The sequence below is a fragment of the Manacus candei genome, unplaced genomic scaffold (assembly GCF_025592945.1).
Source record: "Manacus candei isolate 608988 ecotype Guabito, Panama unplaced genomic scaffold, ASM2559294v1 h1tg000082l, whole genome shotgun sequence".
In the NCBI taxonomy this organism is placed as follows: Eukaryota; Metazoa; Chordata; class Aves; order Passeriformes; family Pipridae; genus Manacus; species Manacus candei.
Genome location: NW_026138130.1, coordinates 634,813 through 661,407, shown reverse-complemented (window position 1 = coordinate 661,407; position 26,595 = coordinate 634,813). Strand labels below are relative to the sequence as shown.

Genomic DNA, 26,595 nt, shown 5'->3' with positions numbered 1-26,595 from the left:
TAAGTAGTTGTCTACTTTAATGGACCCTGGGGGATCCTGTCTATTGGACAAGTGTTGAGAAGAACATGAATTACATTTTTATTTCTAACTGCCATTTTACCTTGCCTCCAGCCCCTGAAGGATTTGGAATTTTCTCAGGTTTTTTTCCCATTATGACACAGACAGCAGCCATGACAAGTTTGACACCAGATGGAGGATTTTTCATTGTTTTGACAACTGCTATATCAGAAGGCTAAAATAAAAAATACATGTAGAAAATTATAACAAATATTATGTCTTTCTCACCACTCAATAAATGAACTGAAAGAAACAAAGAGGAATTATAACACCATTACCAATGAATGTAACTGGTAATAGAGGACTCTTAGAAAGGATGAGACAGTGTTAGCATAAAATTAACAATATCCATCAATGTATACTATGCATCAATGCATCCTATCCTATGATTACATAAAGTTATGTTTTAAAACATCCATGTCAGAATATTTTTGATACACTTCTGTGCCATCTAAGACATCTTGTATTCTTCTAAACTACTACTAAAATATCTCTTACTTTACTAAATTCCTGCAGGACTTTCTCAACAATACAGCTTTCTGATCTTATGTAAGTCATGACAAGGACAAAACCTTTAAACCAAAGATCCAGAGAATTCTTAGTCACAAACAAATGCTGTGACACTGGTGGTCAACACTAACTCAGCTGAAAGAGGAAATTCAGCAGATACCACTGTTGGTCATCTCAGGTTTTGGTTATTTTTCCCAAGCGGGTTTTTCTTCAAACAAACAGTTTTTTAAATGCTCAGTAGTCTGAGTACATAACAGGAAATGGGCTGAACGACTGTACAAGGCCTTTCCTTTGCCAAAATTGAGGAAATGTAACACTTTAATTATTTTCATTTTAGTGCAATCATTCCCAAATAAATGGAAGAGTTAAATAACACTTTCAAATGCTGAAGTTTAGGTCAGCTTGCCTTCAAAGTGTCAAGAGCACCAATTGCAGCCTCCAGGACAGGTAGTGCCTGTGCCAGGTCACTCTCACACTCATTTTTCAATGCCTGAGCTTCTTCAGCTTTTTCTGTAGCAATTTCTTCATCTACTTTCACAACTTTTCTTTTTTCTTCTACTTCTGCAGATTCTACTTCTATTATCTGAGGAAAAAAACCCATATGAGTAGGTTTTATGTTGTATCTTAGAGTAAGAACGTAATGTTCTTTTGGTTCCAAGGATATAAGCATAAATAATGGCAAGTTTCACAATACTGCAAACTCTTTTAAACAAGAACTGAGCTTAAAAGCCTCAACTTTTACTTCCTGAAAGTCACATATCAGTGACATCAGTACACACATACTTACATTAAAAGCCACAAAGTTCTATTTGTATAAGTCTACCTTCATCATTTTTGCATTTTCCACTTTAGCCTCTTCCAGTTTGGGCTGCAGCTGAACTAGTTCTTGTCTCATCTCAGCAACCTATGCATATGCAAAAGAATCAGGTAGGATTCAGAAAGGTCAAGTACCATTTCCAGGAATTTCTGTAAGACCTAGATTTTACCTAATGACTAATTTATTGACAGAAGGATGTAACAGGTTCAAATCAAATCATTTCTGAGACTTATTTTTACCTCATACTTACAACATCTGATTCTGAGAACTGTGTTCACTAATAGTCACCAGTTAACCATCTAGGAAAGAGAAGCTCTGTTCATTTACTGCTTAGCAATATATGCTTAGAGATGTATGGCTTCTAGCACAAGGAAAGAAAAGGCAAAATACATTTCTTAGAGTTTTACTGTTGAAGATTGAGTTAAACAAAATCTGAAGTTACACTTTTGACTGACTTCCCCAGAAAAAGACCTGTATTTGACAAACATTTTCTATTTTCAGCTCCATATTTGTCCTGCCTCACCTGTAACTCAGCAAAAGCTAGTTTTTCTAGTCCATTCACATATTTTTTCTTGGCTTTCATTACACTGTCTCGTTTCTCAGTAAGAAGTCTCTGAAATGCAGCAATAAGCTCAAGATAAGAAGTAGGAGTAACATAATTGTGGCGTCCCAGACTTCGCAAGAACCTATTAAAAAAAATAAAAAGCTAAGAGTAACTTTATGTTTTGATTTACTTTTTTAGTTTATTGTTGGCAAAGTTATGTAACTGTTGAATAACAAGAATAAACAATTTCAACAATTTTATATGATGCCTTTATGCAGGCAGATAGTTATGTTAACTTTTAATATAGAAATGAGTGGTAATTAAACTCGATCATCCACTATTTTATTGATTAATGGTTGTTTTCAAAAGAAATAGACTGACCTTTCAGAGAGTGCCAAAACTGAAGTGTGAAAGTATTTACAGATGGGCACAACTCCCTGACGCTCAGTGTCTGTGAGCTCGAGTGTTTCTAAGAACTTACTGGCCACACGCTCAAGGGCATCTTCAGGCCATGGCTGAGGGAGAAGTAAGGAGAAAAGAATTTTTAGAATTCAGCTGTTGGCAGTCTTCATACTTAAAAATCAATTTTTACCATTCAAAACACCAGAATGAGACACACTAGTCCCAGCTGTGTCTGAAGAATAATGAACTGATACAAGAGTTAGCTCAGGCAAAAAGGTCACCACCCATGTAATATTTTCTGGCATCTCCAGGCTGATGTTCTAGTTCAAAGCTACACAAGGTCATTCTATCCAATCATTTCTGTATCTGTTGTCATCCTTTGGCAGAAAAATCAATTGACATCAGCACTAAGCAAAGCTCTAGAGCTGACTGTGCTTTAGTGAGAGCAACTCTGCTCACAGGAAGGATCTCTAACTACAGGAACTCTCCAAGTTTCATTCTGCTTTAATAGATCTACAAATAAACAGTAGGATTTGTATTTGTTACTCATTCCTACAATGAATGATCTGCTTAACAGGCAGCAGCAATTAAGATCATTTTACAGTCACCCTGAAATAGTTTCACCAGCCCTTTAAAACATACACAATATGTAGTAAAATGACAAATTACCATCATGAAACTAAGACTGTTAACTACTTCAGAAATTTGTAGTAGTAAAATCTAAGTTTATTTAGTTGCAGAAATGTTGAGATCACACATCAAAGAGCTCCCTAAAAACTACAGGAAATGTCTACGATTTTAGAATTCTGAAAAACAAGGAACACTTCTACAAAGAAGACAAAAGAAAGTCTAATGGGCATAAAAATATAGACTGTTAGAAAGTGGAAGCAGCTTTTTGAGGAAACAGTACAAATATTTCCCCATACCTGGAACCAATCAATGGTACAGCAGTTGATGAGTGACGGGAACTGCCTCAGCCGGTTGCGGAAGGCGTCTCCGATGGGGCTGAACGCCACCACAATGTGGAGGTTTTCTTTGCAGAAGTTCACAAAATATGCAAACAAGGCCAAGGGACTGAAGTCTTCACCTTTACTGTCAGTCTGAACTACTGCACGAACACCCTTAGGGACAATGCAGAGCACAAAAAATGTTCTATCATGTCTCATTAAGGCCATCTGAAGTCCTACAGCAATCCTGTTAGTGACAGCTTCACTGTGAAATGAAATCTTTTATTATAAATGAAACAGGCAAAATAAAATAGAAAACCAGAACAAGTAGTAAATACTCCTTGAGAATAGATTGTGCTATTTATCTCTGACCCTGACAACTCACTCTAGAAATGATCATATCTGCTGCCTTTGAGCAACTGAGAATAGGTCAGAGCAAAACCAAAAAATCCATCCTGAGATGAGTTTCAGATGGATAAGACAGGCTAAGATGAGACTGAGGTTTAAGACACAATCTGAAAAATCAAAATGCATAATTAGCTCCCTGATGAAATAAAACGCCAAAGCTTTCAATGACAAATAATAACTTTTTTAGCTTTAATAGTATATTAAAATAATCTGTAATTACTTAACTGGAGAGGAAGATTTAAGTTTAAACATCAAAACATACTCTGTTAATTCATTTACCACAAACAGTAATCTCTCAAAACAAGAAGAAACCTGAATATTTGAAATTAAAATCTGCTTCATAGAAGTATTATCCTCAATTAATTAACAATCCTCGAAGCACTGAATATAAAGCCCTAAAACTCAAATTACTCTTCCACAGAGGCATGTATACTTTACATAAATTAAAATAAATGACAAAAATTAGTTTAATAACAATAGAGTTAAAGTGGAATTATTTTGATGGAGCAGATTTAAATGAGTAAAAACCAGCTTTGCTACTGCTGGCATGTTATGGGTAACTACCAAGTTCTAGATACATCCATTGAATATGTTAATAAAACCTATTTTTAAAAAAATTTGCCTGAGTACATTGCATCTTTACTTCTGAGCCTAACTTCATGAAGCACCTTTGCCCAACTTCTCTCTGAGTAGAAGTGTCACGACTATGAAATTCTAAGAGAGCCCTGCTGCCCTAATCAGCAAAGAGTCCACTGACAAAGGCAGGCCATGTTTTCTCATAAAAATGTCTTTGCCCTTAACTGTCTAATGAAAACATTATGTACATTTTTCTCCTGCACAATACACTACAAAAATAATATGGCCACAGGGTATTAGTGAACAATCCAAGTTCTCTAAAAGCACAACTTAATGGGTTTGTGAATGGAATGCCGGGGCAGACTAAAGTTATTGGTTGGCATAAACTACTCCATAAGATTACTAATAACTGCTTGATTTATCCAAGGTCTCAAAAAGAAGTCAGAATTAAGTGCAAATATCCCAAAGCCATGCTTCACCCTAAACTGACAAAATAGCTGAAAAGGGAGGTGAAATAAAGCGTTTCTAAAGATACCTCTGTAATTTCTTGTTTTTCATCTGCTGCAAAAAGATTGGGTACCTCCCCAGTGTTGAGGACACTGTCAACATCTTCTAAAAAGCTTTCTTCTTTAATTTGTGCATCAGTGATTAGAAATACAGTTTTCAAGCCTTTTACACCTGCACTCTTCAGAAGTCTCTGAAAACACACAACAGGTAAAACATTGTATATTCCAAAACATCCTTCCCCAAAATTGAGGGAAAAATGTAGACAGCTTATTAATACTCACTTTCAGATCTTCTCTCCACTCATTTGTACCATAGGTCTTAGAAATCTCTGGTTGAAAAACCCACATTCTTGCCATGAATGCTGCCAGACGAGTCAAGGACTGCCGGCCACTCCCTCCCATTCCAACCAACAAGGCATTGCCCCCCGGCTGCTTCAGGACACGGCTTATCCGAGACAGGTGTTCCAACATGTACCTACATTTGAAATGTGCCTGTTACCAGAATGGCACAAACACATTGACATTTATGCACCTACAAAGCTGTGAAACAAATAAAGAAGTAGCATCTCCGAAAGAAATTTCTTAATGTGGGGTGGGGGGAAGCAGAGAGGAAGAAGAAGAAAGAGAGTGGGTAAGCAACACAAAATACAACTAACAATTTTTCTATTTTACAAATATCAGTCCTTAGCTAAATTACTACAAATTACTGAATGGAATAGGCAGTGGTAAGAACAGGAACACTATAAGGATAAATGCAACAAAGGAAACAAAAATCAGTAATTCTCTACTTCAAAATCATAGCAGTATTGCCAATTTTAACTGTCTTGAAGTATAACAGTTTAAAGATCTTTTTAAAGTAATCACTGGGGGAAAATGGGTTACATCAACAAACATCTCCCTTCCTTCTCCCTCTGACAGTGGTTTATAACTTATATGTGAATATAAGTTATATGTGTTATATGTTATATGTTTATAACTTATATGTGAACAACAACTTCAGAAAGCAGGCCCTGCACATACTGAGAGTCCCTGTGGAAATACAAGCACAGGTTACCAGGGAATGTGCAGGAAGATCTACAGGACATCACCTGCTGAAGCACAGGGCATGGGGGAATTAAAGCAAGCTGAGCAGAAGTTAAAAATGGTTTCAAAAACACTTGCAAGCATTTCAAGAAAGATAAATTCTTGTTTATCTTTACTGGTTAGAAAAATAAAGAATCAAATCCAGATGTTATTCATGAGATTGAACTCTAAGGCTACAGTCAAACATGTTCTCCTGGCTGCTATTCAGTGAGGTCACTGGGACATTGCTTCTACACTCAGGAACTGGCCTCTGATCAGAGGCTGCCAGCTCTTCAAACTCCCAGCCTAGCTGGATATACAGGTACTCACAAATCCAGCTTGACAAAATGACCTAGACTAAAATAAGCTGCTATTAGAAGAGTTTAAATTAATCCTAATCACATTCATGAAGTATCTCTGCATGTTAAGTCACGCTGGCAAACAGGAAGAGGCAGCAATCTCCAGCAATGGGGAGGAGAAAGGATTTGTGACCTCCTGATCTGTCTTGGTTGTAGCTCTGCCTGATCACAAGTTAAGGTGACAACAGAGGCCTGCAGAGTCTAGAATTCCCCAGGATTAGCTGCAGCACCAGCAGGGTACATGGTAAATGTGGGGCAGGGCTGTGTTGCATAACAACAGAGCAGACAGCCAGCCATGACTGTGCCACATCCCACTCCCAGAATCCTTGTCTCTGGGAAATGAAAGGCCAGTGGCTGCAGGCAAAGCTGACATCCATCTTCGCTGGTAACAAAGGCCTAGCAGAAGTGCAGCACCCACCTGATTCGGTGCACAATGTTTCTGTAACAACTAAAGAAAATATTCAAATCCCCTCCTTAGGAGAAAATTATCTCATTATTTATTTTCAGGTAGAAAAATCACTTTACTTTCATCCAAAAAGGTGTAACACCATAAACAGTTTTATGGATGCATTAAGGGGAGGAGATGTACCAAAACCCACAGTCCACAAAATTGAATATACTGAATAATCAACTACTCCTTAAAGCTCTTAATAATACAGATCACACACACCTGAAAACAACAAGGTTCATTCTTGTTTTCTGGGTTTGATTATATTCATCCAGACACTGCTCCACAACTTCACCGAACTCCTCAATGCTTGGAACCTCAATATAAAGTCTTTCATCTCCCTCAAGTTCTGGAACCATGTAGTCACCAAAACACAAACTTCTCATGTTTTCTTCTGTTACCTATGGTAAATATGCAGCAAATTATGAAGTGAAGTTAAATATTTAATTCCTCACTGGAATTTTAGAAAACAAAGGAGAATTTAGACAAGTACTCCAGACACAAGAAAAAGCACTCCAGAATATTTTGACTCATTGAAAACACCCACCTCAAAATTCTTAATTTGTTCTTGGGAAACAATTGGCTCAAATAGCCACTAACAATCTCATAATCATGAGCTTCAGAGTACATCAAATTTATACAGATGTATATTATGAAATGGGCAACTAAGACCACAAAGTCATTTCTTCTATATACCAATGAAATAACAGGGGAAGAAAAAAAATGAAGGAGAGAAAAAAGGAAGACAAGGCATAAAATATAACATGATTATATGACATAATCACAGAATAATGTTTGCCACACAGTAACTCAGTCACAAGCTAAATTTAAAGAGAGAATGTCTCCTTCTGCTGTAAATCAGGTCTCTGGAAGTCCATTTAAGAGTATCAAGAGAATCAAACTTCCAAGCACATTCGATCCAAAATTTCACCTGTGATTGAGGAACTTTCTAGTCCTAAATTTGTAAGAAAAGGAATCATTTTGCCACAGGTTAAATGTGATACTCACAGGTGCCTTTCCTTGCTTCAGGTGCGCAAAAACTGAATCAAATGTTTCTTTGAAGTGTTCTTTCACAATATTTGTCACTAGATTGAACAACCAGGTTCTGTCATCATCTTCCACCAGACGGTCATAGAAGACGCGGAACACCTCGTGGACAAACAGCCGAATCATGACACGTTTGTTTTCCACGGAATTTTTCTTAATGAGCAAACAGCCATGGATAACACGGGAAAAGTCACGCAGGTTGAATGTATAATGAGATTTGGCCGGTGTGGGCAAAAGATTTTTGATGGCTTTCTTGTACACCTTCAGATAATAACAACAAAGAACAACAAAATCAACGAAACAGTAACAGCGACTGTGTTATTATAATAGTTCTTAAATGTCTTCTAAAATTTTATTTCTCCAGGATATACATTTCATACTTAAATCTGAATGAAATCTGATGATCTCCATTTCACAACACTTCTGTGACATTCTGGCACACTGGAGTCAGACCCAAAAAATCTGCATGTTCATGCTGACTTCCTCAGCCTGCTGTGAGGTGCCCACCATTAATGTAAAAACTGAGAGAGGAAGCAGGAAAGTGGAGAGGGTGTTTTCTTCATTCTTGGTCTCTCTGAGAACGAATTTTGGAAGGGTTGCAACTGATACTTTCATTTTGACTTTGCATGTGACAGCTTCCAGTGCCTGTCGGGCCCCAGAGAGACTCCAGTCTCACCTGCATGACATTATGTGGTGCAAGTACCACAGAACCCACTTTAACACAAATTCAAAGACCATATTCTAGAATCAGAAGGTTACTATGATAATAAATACTAAGACAACTTTGTCAAGGCAGATGGGGCTCTGTGTTAAAAAGAATAATGAACAAAATACTTCAAATCTCTGCTTCACCAACTAAATTATTATAGAGCCAAAGGAACTGCAATGAACAAATTGAAGGAAATTTCCTATATGGTATTTGCCTCTTACCTCTAAAGTGGCAGTGACAATTTGATTCCCAATTGTGGAGAAGTCAGAAGGGAAGTCATTGGTCCTCAGGTAAAGAGCTACCACGGTGGAGAAGATGCGGATCATTGTTTCATCACTGAAAGAATTAATGGTGCAAACGTTGAAGTGCCGCAAAAACCGAGGAGTGATGGGATTCCTGCCCCCACCTGGAGGGCCCATGGCAGCCAGTAACTGGATGTCCACAAGGGTGATTTTGGAGGTGTCCTTTAAATCATACCTTCAAAATGAAATGCAATGCAATGTGGCATTTAGGTACAGATATAACACCTTTGGCACAGCTCAGATGCATCGGTATTACAGAAGCACTCTCTGCAGGCGTAACAGAGGTAATTAAAATATTTTAAAAATAGAGTATGGACTATGTAATATTACAGATATTTGTAGATATTTTGTATTTAAAAAAAAATCCTGCCTCACCAAGAAACCAAAGAACAACTAGCCCTTTAACTGTGTGCCAGTTAATCTCAACATATCAAATGCTGGCCTGAAAGATTATTTGTTTAAACTGGGTTACATAAAACCTGATATGAAATTTTGACATGAATATTAAAACTGTAATGTGGCAAGAGAGAATATCTCTGTTTGAGAGTAACAGATATCTGAGCAGTGCCTGGAATTGCAAGAGTAACTGAGAAGTGCCTGGAATGATAGAATAATCCAGACTGGAAGGAACCTCAGGAAACCACCTGCTCCAATCTTCCAATCTAAGCAAAGCCAAAAACCTCAAGAGCAAGGAAGATCTTCAGCTTATTTTATTTCATGCCTATTACCAGAGTTGATTTCACTCTTAATTTAAAAAAAATATTTTGAGATCTTGTGAAAAAAAAAAGTTGATGACTAATAGAATCATGGATGATAGGAAAAACCAATGTAAGGATTAAATTAAAAAATTTTATATAAACTGCATTTATATATATGTATAGAAAACTGCTAATTCACTCTAAGGAGCAAGAGAAAGGAAAAGAACAAGAAACTGTACTGGAAAAATAAAAACAATTAAAAACACAAATGTGAAAAAGATAAAATCAAGGTGTAAATGAAAAATTTATTTAATATATCCTAATGTTGCTGAAGGCCAGCAGTAAAACATTCTAAAAAACTCAAAACAAAATTCACAATCAATTTCCTAAAATGAGAAGTCCTTAGACAGCAATATACAAGTTGCTTCAACTTTAAATAATGTATTTTTATATAAACTAAATCTATCCTAACATTTACAAACCACTACAAAAAAGTTTTGAAAATAAAATTCAAGGGAATAAATAATTATAACAGCAAATGCAGCAACAAAATTTCAATTGTATTTCAAATAATTACCAAAATCCATGGTCAGAGAACTGTCTTAAAAGTTCTATAGGAGGCTGTGCCCCATACTTCTCCAAAGCAGGCATGTTCATGTCATCTACAAAAATAATGCACTTTTTTCCCATTGGAGGGCCAAAGACCCCTTTGCGCCTCTTGTCCAGCCTGGCCATGATAATGTTCTGGAATGCAAACAGGAATATCAAAACCATAGATTAAATATTCACATACTTAATCTTTTTGAAACTTAAATTATCTGTTCTACTGACCTGGGTCTGGTTGGCACTGGTTCGAGCTGAGAAGTTAATGAAGAAGGGAAAGTAGAGCTCCCTTTCCAAGTTGTTCATTAACTTGTCCTTGACATACACAGACTTCCCAGTGCCTGTTGGTCCCACTAGGAGCAGTGGTCTGCACAAAGAGAGAGAGAAGGCACAGGAACTGCAGAAACCTAACATTGCAAACTAAGTGCAATTAGAAGTCAAAGGTTTTACTAACTTGCTCTTTTTGTTCTAACTCTAAAAGCATGACATGCCTAAAGAAGAAACTGAAGTGTTTTAACATATCCATTAAACCTTTTCATAATTTTAATTTGCTTCCACCATTAAGAAAATGAGAAGAGAAAGAAACCTCTCTCATTCCCTCATTCTACTGGTGGTGGAGTACATGAACATACATGGGAGTTAAATTTCTCCTGATAGGTTCTGTATTAGACCAAACTTATAAAGCTTTCAGCTTTTGAATTTAACCTGAGGTTGTTTTTTATTTCACTCTCTTACATGACCTGACCATGGCTAATATAACTGATTTTTATATGATTAATCAAAGGAAAAAAATTAATATATGTATTTATTTACCAAAGAAGGAAGAGGGTACAAAACCTCTCTGGGCTGTCCTAACAACATCATCAGAATGAGAAGACTAAAATGAAATAATAAGGTTTCATAAAAATACCAAAACCAGACTTTAAGGCAAATTGTATTGTTTGTAGTAATGTCTATTTTTCAAAGGCCAAATAAACTTTGAGGGTTTGATAAAAACAACAATTCAAGGGAAAGAATAAGAGATATTTCTACCCATGACCAATACTTCAGAAATTTGTATTGAAGCAACTCACTTTCCATGGGTAATGAAGAGCTCTAACAAATAGGTATATCGAACTGTGTCCATAGTTGGGACTATAATATCTTGAATCTTCACATTTTTATCACTGTGACTTATTTGTTCAATAAATGCATTCCAATGAACCCAACTTCCTTTGCCTTTCAGCTAGGAAGAAACACAGGTGTAAAATAGATTGGTGTTATATATATGAAGGGTTTTCTCTACTACTTGACTTCTGAAAAATTAAAATAATGAATTTTAATAAATTAGTGAATGTTCAGTGTTTCGGAAGTTCATACATCTAGTTTGCTTTACCTCAGCAAAAGAATACTTTTAGGTGTTAAAGTACATACCTAGACTTAGACTCATTTCTTTTCTTAAAAGTTTTATTCAGCAAAACCAAGCAATCAACCCCACACAGAAAACCACAACAAAAACCAAGAGAAGAACATTTCTAATAGATACTATAAACAAATATGTAACATAAGCAAATTGCCTATGGGCTTAATATCCTGCTTTCCTTTTGGACAGTCCCCATTATTCCTTCTATATGAAAGCAGATTTGAGGCTGTCAACTTTGCTTTAGCTACAGAATAACTACAATGTGGCATTTTTACAAATATAACTGAAATGCACATCTTGTTATTTCCTTAAAAAAATTGGTCAGCACACTAGTATTTGAAAGAGAGAAAAGAATGAAAAATGCACCGTGGGATTTAATCCAACACCAACACTCTAAAAAATACCCAAGAAGCTTTGTAAAGTTAAAATACCCACCTAAGCTGTATTTTCCTTCCATTCCTACTGCAAGGATCTACTTACTGAATGCAGGAGCAGCCAATCCTACCTCATACACGTAGTCATAGACCAAGCCTTTCTCTTCAAAGGGACAGTCCCATTTTCCCACACTGGTTGGTACAGTATCTGCTGTAGATTCCTCAGACAAAGTGTCCCTCAAGAAATTATCAAAAATTATCCTGCTGTCACCATCACAAGTCCCACCAATGGACCAGACTGTGGCAAAAGCAAAGCAACCCTGCAAGGGTGAAAAGATTAGCAATTGTCTAAAAAATTGACATTGCATGAATCTTGTACAGTCTGATTAACAAATCTAATTCTGAAAAATACTGCTGAGCAGAGAGGTGTTACAAATTGCCCTTGAATAGCCTTGGTCTAAAGAGATTTAGAAGTCTGAATAAAGGCAGAGCACACAAAAGTCTTATTCAAGGATATGTACATGACAAAAAATAAAGGCCACTGAACTAAAGCATTATGTCACATTACAAAGCCTGAGAAGAGTTCTAATCACAAATCAGGATCTAGGAATTTTCTAATTCAATTTTAAATAACTACTTTTACATTCTGTTTTCTTCAGTTTTTTCTAAGAACAATCATACAGAGTCAGACAGAGGATCCAACTATTTTAACAGTCAGAAAACAATCTTCCCAAGGAAATTTTGCTCAAACAGCCAAACCAATCATTGTTACATGAACTTTTATTTCCTTCAAGGGACAGAAGACACTTTGCTTTAGCTAATTCTTTGGTTAGTTAAAAAGCACATTTAACAGAAACCCTATCCCAGTTAATTGGAAAAAATAGTAACATTTTGGATCATATTTGTTACTTATAAGACTTCTGTCTAATCTGGGCACCTCCAGAGTATGGGGAGAGAGAGTAAGGAGGTAGTGAAATTGTTTCACAAGCTTCCTATTCCCAAATTAAAGTGGTTTTGATTAGTACAATCGTTCTGAAAACCAGCACCTGTAGAAATAAATATACATTTTTCTTCAGATTAAAAAACCAACCATGATCCAGGCACGGATGTTTTTGTTGGTGGGATCTTCTTGCACAGCTGGACAAATCAACATTTCAAAAAGCCGCGTGAGAGCTACTACAACATTGGTGTTGCTTGTAGGTACCAGTTCCTAAGAGATTCAAAGGGCTGGGTGTTAGACTTGACATGCTCAGGTAATTTATCTTTTGGAGCTAAAATACTAAAAGAATTAGATCATTAGCTATTTCTGAACAAATATTAGAAGGCAAGATATACACTGGTTTTTACTCAAAAGATGATTTACCCTCCAATATTCCTGAAATGTCAAGGCCTTTAGTTTATTAACCACGTCCATGTGACAACTACAATCATACATCTTAAACCAAAACAAACCCCAGAGAAGTAACTACAGCAACACATGAGCACTATGTCACACTGAGTTCACAGGGAACTACACATATGTTTCCCCTAACACTTGAAAAAGTACTTCCCTATTCAACATGACATCTTCAAAGAAAAAGAATGTACAAAATTCTCTCGGGAAGACTTTTTATTCAGTGTTTTAATTACTTACTTTACTTTTGAAAGTACTATCAAGTTACAAGCCTTAGCTGACATTCTCATTTTAGCTTTCCAAACTGGTCCCAAGAGCTGCCTATTCATTCTGACCGTGCTTGCCATGAGAGAGCAGTCACTCCCCACCAAGGGTAACAAACTGGGAATGGTCAGCAGCTACTGCAGGAAAAAATGGCAAAAAATACCTTGCACTTTTTCTGACGGACTTTTAATGCTGGTGGTATCAACCAGTCAAAAAGTCCCTGTAGAAGATCTTGATGGTCCTTTGAATTCAGAGGTTCAGGCAGTTTACTCAACCACGAGGTAACAAGAGGCTCCCAACCCAGTTGAGAAGGTTCCAAATAAATCATGCCACAACGACTGACTGTAGCAGGCTAAGGGGAAATGGTACACTTGTTTTACTGTACATTTAATATACTGAACTTTGTTCTATAGTTTCATTAAAAATAAACTTACTGATGCCTGGGAAAGATCCATTGTTTCAAAAATAAGAGTCATCTGAGGGGACATTTGGATGACTTCCCCACTCATCAAACAAAGCTTGAAAGAAAAAAAAATTACATGCAAGATTAAAAAAAACACAACTAGTTGTAAATTACATTCCCTATCACAGTTCTATATGAAAATCAGAGAAACCAAGTATAACCAAGGGTAAGATCAATCACATAAAATGTTATCTCACTTGTAGGAATAGATTTTAATCAAGTTTCAGCTAAATTCTTCACTTAAATCACAGTACTCCATAGTAACCTACTAGTGAGGTTCATTACAATCCATCTTGTGTATGACAGGAAAAAGAAAAGGCAGGAAGCATAAAGCAGAAAGGATATCTGCTGCTATTATTGCTAATACTGGAGCATTCCAGCTGGAAACCCACTACTCCTACTAATTAAAATAAAAGTCCAGTTTGAGAATTTTGACACATTATCATCCAGAAGATAAAATGTTTTCTCCAATTTTTATATTCACTTTGAGATTCCTAGGGCACATTTATAAAAGTGCTGTAAGGTTACAACTTTGACTTCAGAAGCCATTACTTTGAAATTACAACCCTTTGTGTGTTGGGATTGTCTTGAAGTATGTCTAAGTTTGTGCAGGTTTAGAAACTATGGGATTTACACTGAATATAAGTAACTGTAATTTTTGAAAATTAAATTTTAATTATTTATGTTACAAAATCACAATATGACATTATGGAAATACTATATATTCAATGCCTTTCAGCAATGAGCTGATTCTGTGATTATGATTCCAATAAAGCAAAGCAAAACAAACAAATAAAACCCCAACCAAAAAACCACCAAAAAAAGAAGCTTACAACTTGTTACCAAGCTTACAACTTGTCACCAATGCCACCTTGCCCTTGCTCTTTCCAAATGCCGCGCACTTTAGTTCGTATTTGGGATTTTATATGGAGAAGAATATTTTCAAAATGTCACATTGTTTCATTTAGGCCTTGATTTCCACTGGCTGATACCTTTTTGTTGTCATCCAGCACCGTGTTCATGCTTTCTATCCACAGGGTGTCGATGGGGCCATCAAAGATCACCCACTTGCGATCGGGGGTCTCGGACAAGGCGAACTCCCTGAAGGTTGTAGCGACGACACCATCTGTCCACTGGTGGGGGTGGGCGTGGGAATGGCAGGGGAGACAAAGAACAGAGAGTTCAACCTGAGCCTCCAGTCACAGACCCCCTTCCCTTTGCTTTCCATTAGCCCTCCCTTTTCAGTCTTCCCTCCTGTTCTGCAGAGAGCAGTGCACGACTTAACAGTTTCACTGGGGGTCTTGTGACATCAGTAGATTTTAAAAGAGAGTCTTTTTCACTTGAAAAAGATATTGTAACAAAAGAGACCAGCAATTCAATTTACTGAAACTTAGAAGTGCTTCTGCTCTGCCTTGCATCTGTTTCTCCCCAGTCACCCTAATTTTTACTATTTCACATTCACTTATCCATATTGTTCCTTCTCCAAACCTAAGTTTCACATGAGTTCATAAATTTTTCTACATAGTTTTTGCATTACTTTGATTATACAGATTAAGAATAGACAGAGAAATTAATACAGCTAAGTTTGATATGATTTCCTAGCACAGATGTAACAATGTTAGGATGATGACCTTCAAAATGGTACTGTTCTTTTTTTTTCTTATTTCAACTTATATAACTGCATACATGCTTGGCACAGCATTTCTATATACTAATTAAAAACAAGCCAAAAAAGTATTAGTTAAAATAAAATTTACAATTGTGTTCTCATCTGTGTTTAAAATCATGAAATCACGAATTCAACAGTTTACTATCCAGAATAATGGAGGTCTGACATATGCAGGAAACACTATCTTTTAAACATACATTACCTCATGGGATATTGGATCAAACTGCCCAAAAAGCTGACCCATAGTGATCGATTTTGGATTCATAGTTCTATAAATTACTTTTTCTTCTTCACCATAACCACGCTTTTTCATAAGAGACAGTGTATTTGCCAACACATGGAGAACTTTGGTCTTCCCAGAAAAAGGTTCCCCTACCAGCATGAAGCTGTTAGATGGAAAAAAACCCTGCTATTAATAAATTTGTCTTCCAACTTAGACTTTTACAGATCACATGAAGGCCAACGGTATCAAACATATGCTTAAAGCTAATTTTCACCTAATTTTCAAAAATCAGAGCAAGTAAATTTGCTTTGTATATACAAAACATCATTTCAGCAAAACCAGTTTATTTGCACATGCACTGTATGCATGTTATCCTCTAAAACCTAGATTTTTTGACCACACTAGTTCAATTATTTGCTGAATGAGATTACTTTGGAGTTTCACTTCAATGTAGGCAGAGTTTTTAACACTGGAAGAACACAAACAGAAAACTTTTGTAGTCATCCAGCAGAGGGATGTGACTATAAAAAGGTCTCACAGAGAAGATTAACTAATGAACTGAATATTAACCATCATATGGCTAATGTCACATTGTATATATTTTTTCCACATAGTTGTTATTCTGTAATAAAAGCTTGGAATAAAATGGCACAGATCTGATAACTAATATTTTAATATAGACAAACTTTTACAATCCTAAATCCATACTTATATCAACACCTAAAATCACTATACATGTGAGGCTACTTCTGATATCAAGAAGAGTACAATTCCCCAGACTAACAGGCACAAGAATTTTGGGACATTAAAAGCAGTATCAGTGATCAACTGTTCCAATACAAACAGGAACATTTTGCCACCCTTAAAACCTCTTATAACTTCATAAAAAAACTGCTACAGTCTAAGTCAAAATTACAAAAGATACTGCTTGTGAAATAGTGATGAGAACTTACCCATGTCTAACAATCATCATTTCATATGTCTGTATAATTTTCTCCATAAAAGTTGTTACAGGTTGGACATTATGTTGAATGCAACATTCGTTGGCACATTCCAGAAAATCCTGAAATCAAAACAGATCATAATCTTATCATTGCTACAATTTCAGTTACTGTCTTGGACTACAGTAAAACAGTCTAAGATAATCAATAAGGGCTTCAAATTAATTAATAACTGCAATACTACTAGTCAGAATATAGTAAACTTCCTGGAGAAAAAGAGTAACTTCTGTACTTCATGTGTTAGAACAGGATTTAAGCACAATTTTTATCTTGAGGAGAAGGCATATCACCATCAGGAAACCAGCTGTATGCTTTGGAACAATACACTTTTATCAAGATTGTAGTATTTATTTGAAACTTAAAAGTTAATCCATTTTGTCTTTTCCAACATATTCATCTTCTTCCCAACCATCCTCCTACAAAGGAGTTGTGCTTTAAGTATTGCTATAAATAAAATACAAACAGAAAGTTTAATCTCATTAAATTATGTCCAAAAATTAGGAAAGAAATCAGTCAGAGCCTACAATTTGGTAAATCTGCAGGTCAGCTTCCAATCTGTAGGACAGAATCCCTCTGAATGTAAGGGAAATCAGATACGGATTAAATTCAGCACAGATAAAAGAATTTTCTTTGGTACTGAGTTTCATTGCAAATATTCAGCAATTTTTCTCATCTTGCAATAACTCACTAAATTAATTGTACTTGGTTAAAAACCAAATCACCAAAAACCAACCAACAATGATTATGACCAAGGAAAAATTACAAGAGTACTTACATTGTAGTCTGCCTCAGGAAGCTTAATTCCAGGAAATAAATCACTGGTTATACCCATGAACAGAGGTATATCATGGGACAAAAATTTAGGTTCATTCACATCTTTAATGGATCTAAGAAGCTAGAAGAAACAAATATACATTTTACTGTTCCTGTTAACAGACACAGAATAAACTGTTCAGCAATTAAAATAATCTAATATGTAACAGATTAATTCATTAAGTGGTGCCTTTGATAAGCAGTTAAGCCCAACTTAAGCCCATTTGTGTATTTTATTATCTTCATTTCACGAATTAAGAAACATGGATCAGCAATGGGGCAAGATGTGGTGGAACTGCCTTCAGAACTCACAGCTGTGGGCACCTATAAAATTCCTTAAAGAATTATTCCCTCAGGAACTCACCAATATATCTTCATCTTCCGTGGGAAATTTCAGCTTCAGATTCCCAGCAGCCACCAACACAGCCTTGACTGCTCTCATGCCATAGTCATAGTGGTACTGGGAGGAAAGCTGCTCTGAACAGAGCCTGTAGGTCATGACTATCTTCACTGACAAGGACTTAGCATTCAAAAATCCATATGAATAGAGTGAAATCTCTGCTATCAGAGCATAGTTAGGAACCATCATGGCTACTGTTCGGAAAAGAACCTGAAATATATACCCAAAGAAATATCTTTAAGTAAGTAATTGAGAAATGGGAAGTAATTGAGAACTTTTACAGGTGTTGGATTAGTAGTAACCCCATCACGGCATTTCTAACTGAAAACAGTAACAGCATGTTCAACAAAGTAATGCTTAGTATGATGAAGTAAACTGTAGATAATTCAAAATAGTTACACTAGAAAGCAGTGGCCTGCAGAACATTTGGGAGCCAATGAAATAGAAGAATTATCAATATTTGCAGCTTGTGACTCCCTAGAAAGTTAATCTAAGATGTCATCAACATCCATCTCAATGTACAGTCCAGTCCAGAAAAGACACTGCCTCTCCCAGTTTTTTCCCTCATCAGTGTCTCAAGAATGCAGTTTGCCCCTTGCATGGATACACCCAGCACAGCAGGAAGGAAGGAAAACATGGTCCATGGCAGGTGAGAGGATACACTTCCTTTCCTTAAGCAAACTGCAGTTGGTGTGCTCCTCATGCTGCATTATCTCTGCTTTCAGTTAGCCAAGCCTCCTCAGGGAAACAGCTCTTATAGTCAAAACAATCACCTCAAAGATCTTCTTTCATCGGGTAATCTAAGCAAATTCATTCCATCTATTAAGTGTCACTCACTAACACCCCTTTTAAATAAGATTTTCATAAAGCATTTTTCCCAAAATACCTGTCCATCTTACAAAGTTAGTACCCAAACATTATAATCTATCCATGGCCTGCCACTTGTCTTTGGCCTGGAAAAATAATAAGAAAAACACTAATAAACATGAGAAAATTAAATATATTTTGAATTCCTTAAAAAAGAACAAAGTACTCAGGAGGAAAGAAAAAACCCCAGGCTCACTATGTGTAAATCTTATAACAGGTGTATGTTTATATTCCAGGTGGTCAAGTCTGGATTAGTACCAACAATACGCAGGTTCCCTCCATTTTTTTGGAAAAGCTCATTCTTAAGCAGAAGCATCCATTTTATTATTTTACCTTCAGATTATCTGGAAGTTCAGAACGTCCTGCATAACCTGGATTCATAGTAATAGCTATGAAACAGTTGGGGTTAAGCTTCAGCTCAGTTCCTTCAAAGAGAAACGTTTCCTGTTTTGTCTGGATGGCTCTCTGGATGCACAGGATCTGCTGGGCCACCACAGACAGCACTTCCAGTTCGATGCGATTGAATTCATCAAAACATGCCCAGGCACCTGATGAAGCCAAACCCTTGAAAAACTGCAAAGGAAGAAAGACAGTAATAATATTGGTACAGAGCCTTAGAAGATTCAAAAGAAACTAAGAGTGTCATGTTGGAAGTTTAATTACACACACACATAGACAATTACGATAACATCTCAGCCTGTTCAGATCATAGGTCTGTGATATACTGAAGAACAAAGTTTTTTCTTGGTTCTAAAGAAAGTTAAATCAGAAGATCCCAATCCTATGAACTCTTGTTTCTTTCAAGTTTTAATTAGCAATTTAATAGGATTTCATAAAGCACAGAAAATGTAGAGACCAGTATGTAGCATCCAGGGTGGCAGACCACAGGTGCCACATTTATTTAAGTGTCTCTGCAAAGTAGGGACCCTACAATTTTCATCCTAAAAATAAAATGCAAATTATATTTATTTTCTATTTACCTTTCCCATTGCCAGGTAATCAAGGCCATCAGAGCAGTTGAAGACAACACACTGAACAGCAAGGGCTTTAGCCAAATCTTTGGTGGTCTCTGTTTTACCTGTCCCTGCTGGACCCTCTGGTGCACCACCAAGGTTTAAATAAAAGGCTCCAATCTAAACCACAGAAAGAGTTAATGGAAATTATACTCCAGCAAAGAAACTGCAGTAAATGATAGTGAGAAAAGCTGTATCTGAGATGACTTTGGTAACTTTCAATTGTCAGGTTAGTTGAGGATAAACCAATACAATAATAAACACCTCTGCTAAGAGTCAAGGTACTAAAAAGTTACCAAACTTGTTTGTACTACTCTTAGGAACAATATCATCACAAGTGGCTCCTTCTTCACTTAGGTTAGCAACCTAACAGAACATCAGAAAAGTACTCTGTGTTCTCATAATCCATACAGCAATAAAATACTGGGTGTTTTTTCTATTTGCATTCTACATCCACAACAACAATCCACAAATATTTCAGCCAGGTTGGTGAGCTGTCCAGATTTGTTGTTACGAGTGAGTTTCACGTCCAATATTCTACAGGAAGTAAAATCTTTGAAAACCTCATTTCAGCAGCAATAGCAGAGTCTGACAGCAGCTGTCAGCCCTAAAAGCATGGCTGTCATGCACAGTGGAAGGAACACTGTAGCACACAAATGCAGTCTCAGTGGCAGTGCTGGAAGGCCCTACCAGGGTGCGGTAACACCTGTCAGTGAGAGGGGTGATGACGAGGCGTGGGGAGTTGCCCAGGTACTCGTAGGCGTATTTGACGTTGCAGTTGATGATGCAAACACGGACGTTCTCAGACTGCCAATAATAGCGGAGCTGGGCAAGCCACTGAAAGTCTGTCTCACTCTGCACACCTGGTGAACACAGAGTTCAGTCATAAAAGACATTTTAGATAAAAGCAGTCATAAAAGACATTTTAGATAACTGGATCTTCTATTACAGCTAAACTTAAAACTGCTTTGAAATTATTAATGTTGGTGTTCATATCCAAACCCCATCTTAATACTGTACTGTTTTAGGCAGTAAAATCTGATTGGTTAACTATTTTTCATTAACTATGTGTAAAGACTTGTGAAGAAAAGTGTTTTAAAAGATAATTACCATTTTCAATCATTTCCTTGATGACATCTCTAGCATGAACATCAATAGTAACCAAGGCACCCAGTGTAGTCCTTGTTTGCTTTGACAGTTTTCCTCTTACCAGCTCTACAATATCATTAAGTTGAAGCTGAAGTGTATCATAATAACCCTTTAAACCCTAGGAGAGAAAAGGTAATTTTGAAACTGTTTACACCACAGTTTCAAGTGTTCCAGATTTCTTCATGTTGACTAAATATTTTAACAGTGGTTGCTTATTAATCTATTTTTTTAATTGTCATGTTTTTGCATCAACTTCTCTCATTCACAGTTATGCATTTACGTTGCAAAGCTACATTTTAATCTATGCTTGCTCTAAACAAGAATACTTGAATGAAGGGTGCAAGTACTTGAATGAAAGGTATAAATCACTGTACATAAATTCACATATGTCAAACTCATGTACTTGTAATTTTTCAAATTTTATTTTGATTGTAGAAAAACACTTGATTAAGCAAAATACATCAGCTGAAATGAAACATTAAGAAAGATTTAAAAAAAAGTATGCATTACACAGTACCTCAGGTCCACTGCGAAGAACTTCATGTACCTCACTTGTCCAGTACATCTGAGACACACACAACACTACCTGTCCAGGCCACTCCAGAACCCACCGTTTCCTCTCAGTCTCCAGATATGCCTGAAAGAGTTAAATACAGTATACAAACATATATATGTGAATATATATTGTAATACAGAAGTATATAAGGTGATCCTATTAATATTCTTTGCTAAAAAAATATTATTTTTCTATTTGCAGCATCCAAATAGACTTTTAAATGCTCTTTCTCCCTTAGATTTGCAATTTGTTATTCAGTAATTTTAAAGAATTCTGCAAGTATCTTTCCATATTACATAAATATTCACAAATTGTCAACTTCATACAAAGAAACATATTCTGTCTAGCGATTTTCTTTCAGGAGGGAGAAAGCACTTACAAGTGTTGCATTTCTAAATTGTAAGCAAAGAAACCCAAATTATTTACATCAGGATATATCCCATAAACAGTGTTACTGTCAAACTTTTAAAAGAATTTATATCTTGTTGATTCTCACTCAAACTAAACTCTTTCTTATGTCACCAGCCTATAAATACAAGTCACATTAACATGGTCCTGGTCCTGTAACTGCATTAACTCCTGTGCTGAGGAAGAATTTTAGAAAGCCAAGAGACAGTCATAAAATAAAGATAGGTGCTACAGTTATTTAATTATTACAAACCCCATACCATTCTTGATTTGTCAATAACATCACGTATAGTCTTCAGCATAATGTCTTCTACTTGAATTAACCACTTCTCCACTGCACCTCGAGCTTCAGAAGTAGAAATGTTTGAAATCAGCTGTACGCGCTCGCCTTCGGAACTGCACATTCCTTTAATATCCAAATTGCGAAGGAAATCCAGCTTAGCAATGCCTTCAAAACACTTCTTCAAGTGAGGCTGAACTCGGAGAGGATCCTTAGTCTCTGACAGGATCTCCAACATTTCATCATTAGACAAGAAAAAGAAGCTAAAAAGAATTAGAAAAAAAAAAAAAAAAGAAAAAAGACAACTGTATTATCAAGCTACTTCTCAGACTGACCTTATTCACAACAAAATAAACATTCAGTATTTGTATTTTTTAAACAGTCAAAACTCATCCTACCGGGGAAAGAAGAGACGTTTTTTCTCAAGGTAAGCATTAAGCCCTTTCATGATTTTGTCTAGAAGCTCATTACTGGTCTGAAGCTTCTCTGTTAACCCTGGCAAGGAAGTAGCAACAAGAACCTGGAACGAACACATGCAAACTGTCAGTTCAATAAAATACTTCAAACAGTAGAAGTTAATCAAATAAAGAACAACGTGACTTTGTTCCTAGAAATATATACAGGCAATATATACAATGTAGTTCATTGTATATATTCTGAAAACAAAGCATCCCCACCCAAAAGAAAAAGTGAGAGAAGCTTCTGTTTCCCATTAGTAATGGGAATTTCCCTTACCTTTGGGTCTTCAGCACAAAATTTCATAATCTCTCTCCAGAATCTATCCACAGTCTGGAAATGTCGCCCCTCTTCTGGCATCTGTTGCATAATATCCTCAGAGGAAAAAATGGGTTCCAAATAAAGCCACTGTGCTTGTACCTTCAGCCAATCATCAATATTCTCCTGAATTTGAATTAAGCGACTTTCCCATTCCTTAAGAAATATTTAAAGAATGTTATCTTGATATTTCCAAGCAAACAATGTTAGAGACAATAAATTCAAGAAAGGTAGACACTGGGGTATTCTAGCTCCCAAAGAGAAAAAATAATCATCTAACAATAAACTAAATAAAAGAAAAATATTTATGAGTATTTAGGTTCTTTCACATATACAAAAGCCAAAGGAACTCAGCACTTTTACCTACTTGGAAACAAATTTTCTAAAATGCAGTTATCACTTTGGTGCTATCAACTTTTAGCAGCTTAAAGGTCAAGCAATACCCAGGAGGCTACCAGTGACAAATTCTGTTTCATCTCCTCACAGCAAGGAGCTCCTGCAGGTGCATTACAGCAGGGACACCAGAATACCAGAAAGGCCACATTAAATCACAGGAGAGATTCAGCCAGTCCAGTGTCCTTTCCCTAAAGTGGACAATAACAGATACCCCTGTACCTGCTATCTGTAAGGGTAAATACTGCATTTGTACACTGAACCTGCTTGAGCCTGAAGATTTCCTACATAAACCAACAAAGAACTGCAAAGCAATCCCAGCAGCTTCTCTCCTGTCACTAGTCATGGTCTTAGCACCACAAAGACTTTACCCAGGTGTAAAGTGCTCCCATCATTTTTCTGAGGCCTGATTAAAAAACCTTCTCCCAGTCATTAAGAAGTTTCCTTGCTCAGGGAAAAAATGAGCCCAAAACTAAATTACTACATGTTCTTATTAACAATAAGAGAAACATAATTTCCAGTTATTAAGAAGCAAGGTTAAAGACACCAATGGAAATGGTGATTTCGCAAAAGATGTGAAAAAATAATCACATTCTCTTGGTTGCACTTGGATCCGAGTGGAAAAAGGAATACCAAAACAGAAATAAGGTAAGTATGACTCACATAAATTCACAGTATTCTTGCTGGAAAATCAATGACAGCATTTAATTCACAACTCAAACAATAAAGTTGTAATACAAATAGTACACTCTTGCACAGTAGTTATCCTACAAATAAAAATGGTTGAAAAATTACTGATTTACCCTGATTTCTTTGTCAAATGGTTTAATGAAAGGTGATCCTCTCATTGTCTGAGTTTTCATAATCTGGTCATCAAGAAGAGCCTGAATTTCATCCACTGAAGACAGAATGTGAATACCAGTCTCACGATACAAATTTGTATTGAAGGAAATTGAATCCCAGACTTCCATCATGGTATGCATTGCTTTCTCCAAGGAAAATTCCTATTTTAAAAGAAAATAGTTTGGTGTAGTCACTGAATTGGTTTTTCCAACTCATTAATTCAATATATAAGTTTATCTAAGTTTATCTAGCTGAATAAGCTCTTTTGCTCTAACAGCACAAGTTAATTGTTATTGCTTTTCCTCAGTATATCATTTTCTAGCACACAGAAAGCAGGACACTTGGGAAATACTAACAATGTAACACGAGACACAAATGTTTACTTGCACATTATCATCTAATCATCATTGACATCTTATCATCTAATGGATTATCTAATCATTTAACTCTCACCAAATCTCTTTTGCTGCCTAAGGGCAAAGACAAAAAATTCTAGTAAGTCATAAAGTATTCACCAAGAGACCAGACGTCATATCTGTCACGATTAAATCTCTGTGCTTACCTTGCTTGCACCCACACTTATAGCTGTAAACTCTTCCAAATGAGGGCCTAGATTCTGCTTTAAAATTTTTCTCAGGGTAGTTCCAGCATCTGGGGTTAAATCATATCCTACTATATTTGACATCCGCTCCCAGTGACGATCTCTCATGCCAGGGTTACAAAAGACAGTCACAGTGGGAATATTCTCCTAATTCAGAAAAGACATCGATAAGGTAAAAACTGTCATAGGAATAATTTCTTAACTTTTTAATAATCTCTGATGTGCATTTAAAATTCTGCTGTAGTACTTGATGACATGAAAATTTTTTCTGAAAAGTGTAGATGGCTCCATTCAGTTATCCATTCCATTTCTAAATAATTCTATTAGTTACTGAAGAGGAAATATACAACTCCTAAGCACAGTCTTAGAAGAAAAGAGAAAATGAACAATTTTTCAGCTATATTATGGTAAATTCTGTTTGCATGTGCATTAACATAGAGTCCCATTTCAAAATTTCCAACTGCATCCTCAAATGTTTCTTTGCACCCAAAAATTACTTTTCTCCTGTATGTGTTCACTCATTAACAATTCACATTCCTAAAACCATAAAAAAAACCCAAATCAATTTTATTAAAATGTATGGGACAGTACAATCTGGAAATGGTGATTCAGTGTGTGTTCTCTCTCTCTCTCTCTAATAATAGTCTCTGACACTGCATCATCTACCAGTACTGAGCACTGAATTTAGCATTTGTCCCTCAGCATCAGATATTAACATCCCTCACTTTTTCTTACCTTAAACTCTTTAACCTGCTCCAGAACTGAAGAACACATTGTAAGAGTTGTATTAGCCTTTATTGCTTTTACTGTCTTCCCTTCTTCTTTGGGTCGTGGTGCCTTTTTCCTGTCCTGTGGCATTTTCTTCCTTTGTTGGAAGAGTTTTGTCACTTTATATAGCTCTCTATAAAACTCATCAAGCTCAGCCTCCATGCTTTCCCCATTTAGTTCCAAAAAGGTACCATCCATCCATCTGAGAAAAAACACAAGGTTAGAAGACAGAATAACAAATGCATCCCACAAATATTTAACACTTGGTTTTGCCACACAAACAAGGTGTACAGTAATAGTTATTTAAATTAAAGCAAAGATCTTCTTTCCAATTATTGTCATTCTATGCCAAATTCTAATGCACAACTAAAGGTGGCTCAATCACACTCTTCTGTGTATTTGTGCAATTCTCTCAAGTCAGTCACATACTGAAACTGAGTAACTGCATGAACTGAGAAATATTTAAATTAACCTCTGGATAGAGATCAACATATGACATTTAAAATCACACTGGGTCTTGTATTTTCAAAACCCCCATACTTTCTAGCTATAGCACGTTATAACTTCTGAAGATAAATTATATAAACAATTGGAAATGATAAACAATCTCACAGAATTTAGATACAGAATACAGTTTCTGTGGTAGGATGTAGCCACCAGACAGCAATGCATTTGAGCCCCCCTACACAGTATTTTGGGCAGCTGTTATGTTAAACACAGTTTTCATTACATACAGTTTATAAGCTTTCTAATTGAACTTCTTCCTTTTCTGGTACACAAAACATCTCATAACTCATTAAAATTTTTCTTCCTAATAAATTTCTTCCTCAGAGCTTGCCTTATTATAGGCTTCACTAAAATAACTAATACAGTTAGAACCCAGTCTGAGATATGCTCCTTTGCTCCCAGGCACATGGTATGATTGTTGGGGGGTATCCTGTGCAGG

General features: G+C 36.2%; 1 protein-coding gene across 4 annotated transcripts in view; it reads right to left on the bottom strand.

The window, feature by feature from the left end:
- DNAH12 (dynein axonemal heavy chain 12) overlaps nt 1-26,595 on the bottom strand; it is a 59,021-nt gene that overhangs the window by 18,683 nt on the left and 13,743 nt on the right. For all 4 annotated transcript variants that reach the window (XR_007908331.1, XM_051811504.1, XM_051811502.1 and 1 more), the window contains 34 exons: nt 25,617-25,851; nt 24,843-25,028; nt 24,241-24,441; nt 23,006-23,200; nt 22,669-22,790; nt 22,251-22,533; nt 21,544-21,663; nt 20,988-21,144; nt 20,568-20,740; nt 19,845-19,997; nt 19,198-19,437; nt 17,962-18,207; nt 17,560-17,679; nt 16,737-16,846; nt 15,763-15,946; nt 14,884-15,024; nt 13,863-13,946; nt 13,592-13,780; nt 12,862-12,981; nt 11,903-12,091; nt 11,069-11,220; nt 10,224-10,362; nt 9,970-10,136; nt 8,614-8,869; nt 7,645-7,944; nt 6,859-7,037; nt 5,050-5,242; nt 4,797-4,958; nt 3,257-3,451; nt 2,310-2,443; nt 1,908-2,070; nt 1,391-1,471; nt 974-1,150; nt 101-232 (listed from right to left, as the gene is read on the bottom strand). Coding sequence is in view for 3 of the 4 variants with exons in the window: in XM_051811504.1 (XP_051667464.1) it covers nt 101-232; nt 974-1,150; nt 1,391-1,471; nt 1,908-2,070; nt 2,310-2,443; nt 3,257-3,451; nt 4,797-4,958; nt 5,050-5,242; nt 6,859-7,037; nt 7,645-7,944; nt 8,614-8,869; nt 9,970-10,136; nt 10,224-10,362; nt 11,069-11,220; nt 11,903-12,091; nt 12,862-12,981; nt 13,592-13,780; nt 13,863-13,946; nt 14,884-15,024; nt 15,763-15,946; nt 16,737-16,846; nt 17,560-17,679; nt 17,962-18,207; nt 19,198-19,437; nt 19,845-19,997; nt 20,568-20,740; nt 20,988-21,144; nt 21,544-21,663; nt 22,251-22,533; nt 22,669-22,790; nt 23,006-23,200; nt 24,241-24,441; nt 24,843-25,028; nt 25,617-25,851 (5,878 nt within the window). In the remaining variant the exon portion in view is untranslated. The remainder of the gene's footprint in view (nt 1-100; nt 233-973; nt 1,151-1,390; nt 1,472-1,907; nt 2,071-2,309; nt 2,444-3,256; nt 3,452-4,796; nt 4,959-5,049; nt 5,243-6,858; nt 7,038-7,644; nt 7,945-8,613; nt 8,870-9,969; nt 10,137-10,223; nt 10,363-11,068; nt 11,221-11,902; nt 12,092-12,861; nt 12,982-13,591; nt 13,781-13,862; nt 13,947-14,883; nt 15,025-15,762; nt 15,947-16,736; nt 16,847-17,559; nt 17,680-17,961; nt 18,208-19,197; nt 19,438-19,844; nt 19,998-20,567; nt 20,741-20,987; nt 21,145-21,543; nt 21,664-22,250; nt 22,534-22,668; nt 22,791-23,005; nt 23,201-24,240; nt 24,442-24,842; nt 25,029-25,616; nt 25,852-26,595) is intronic.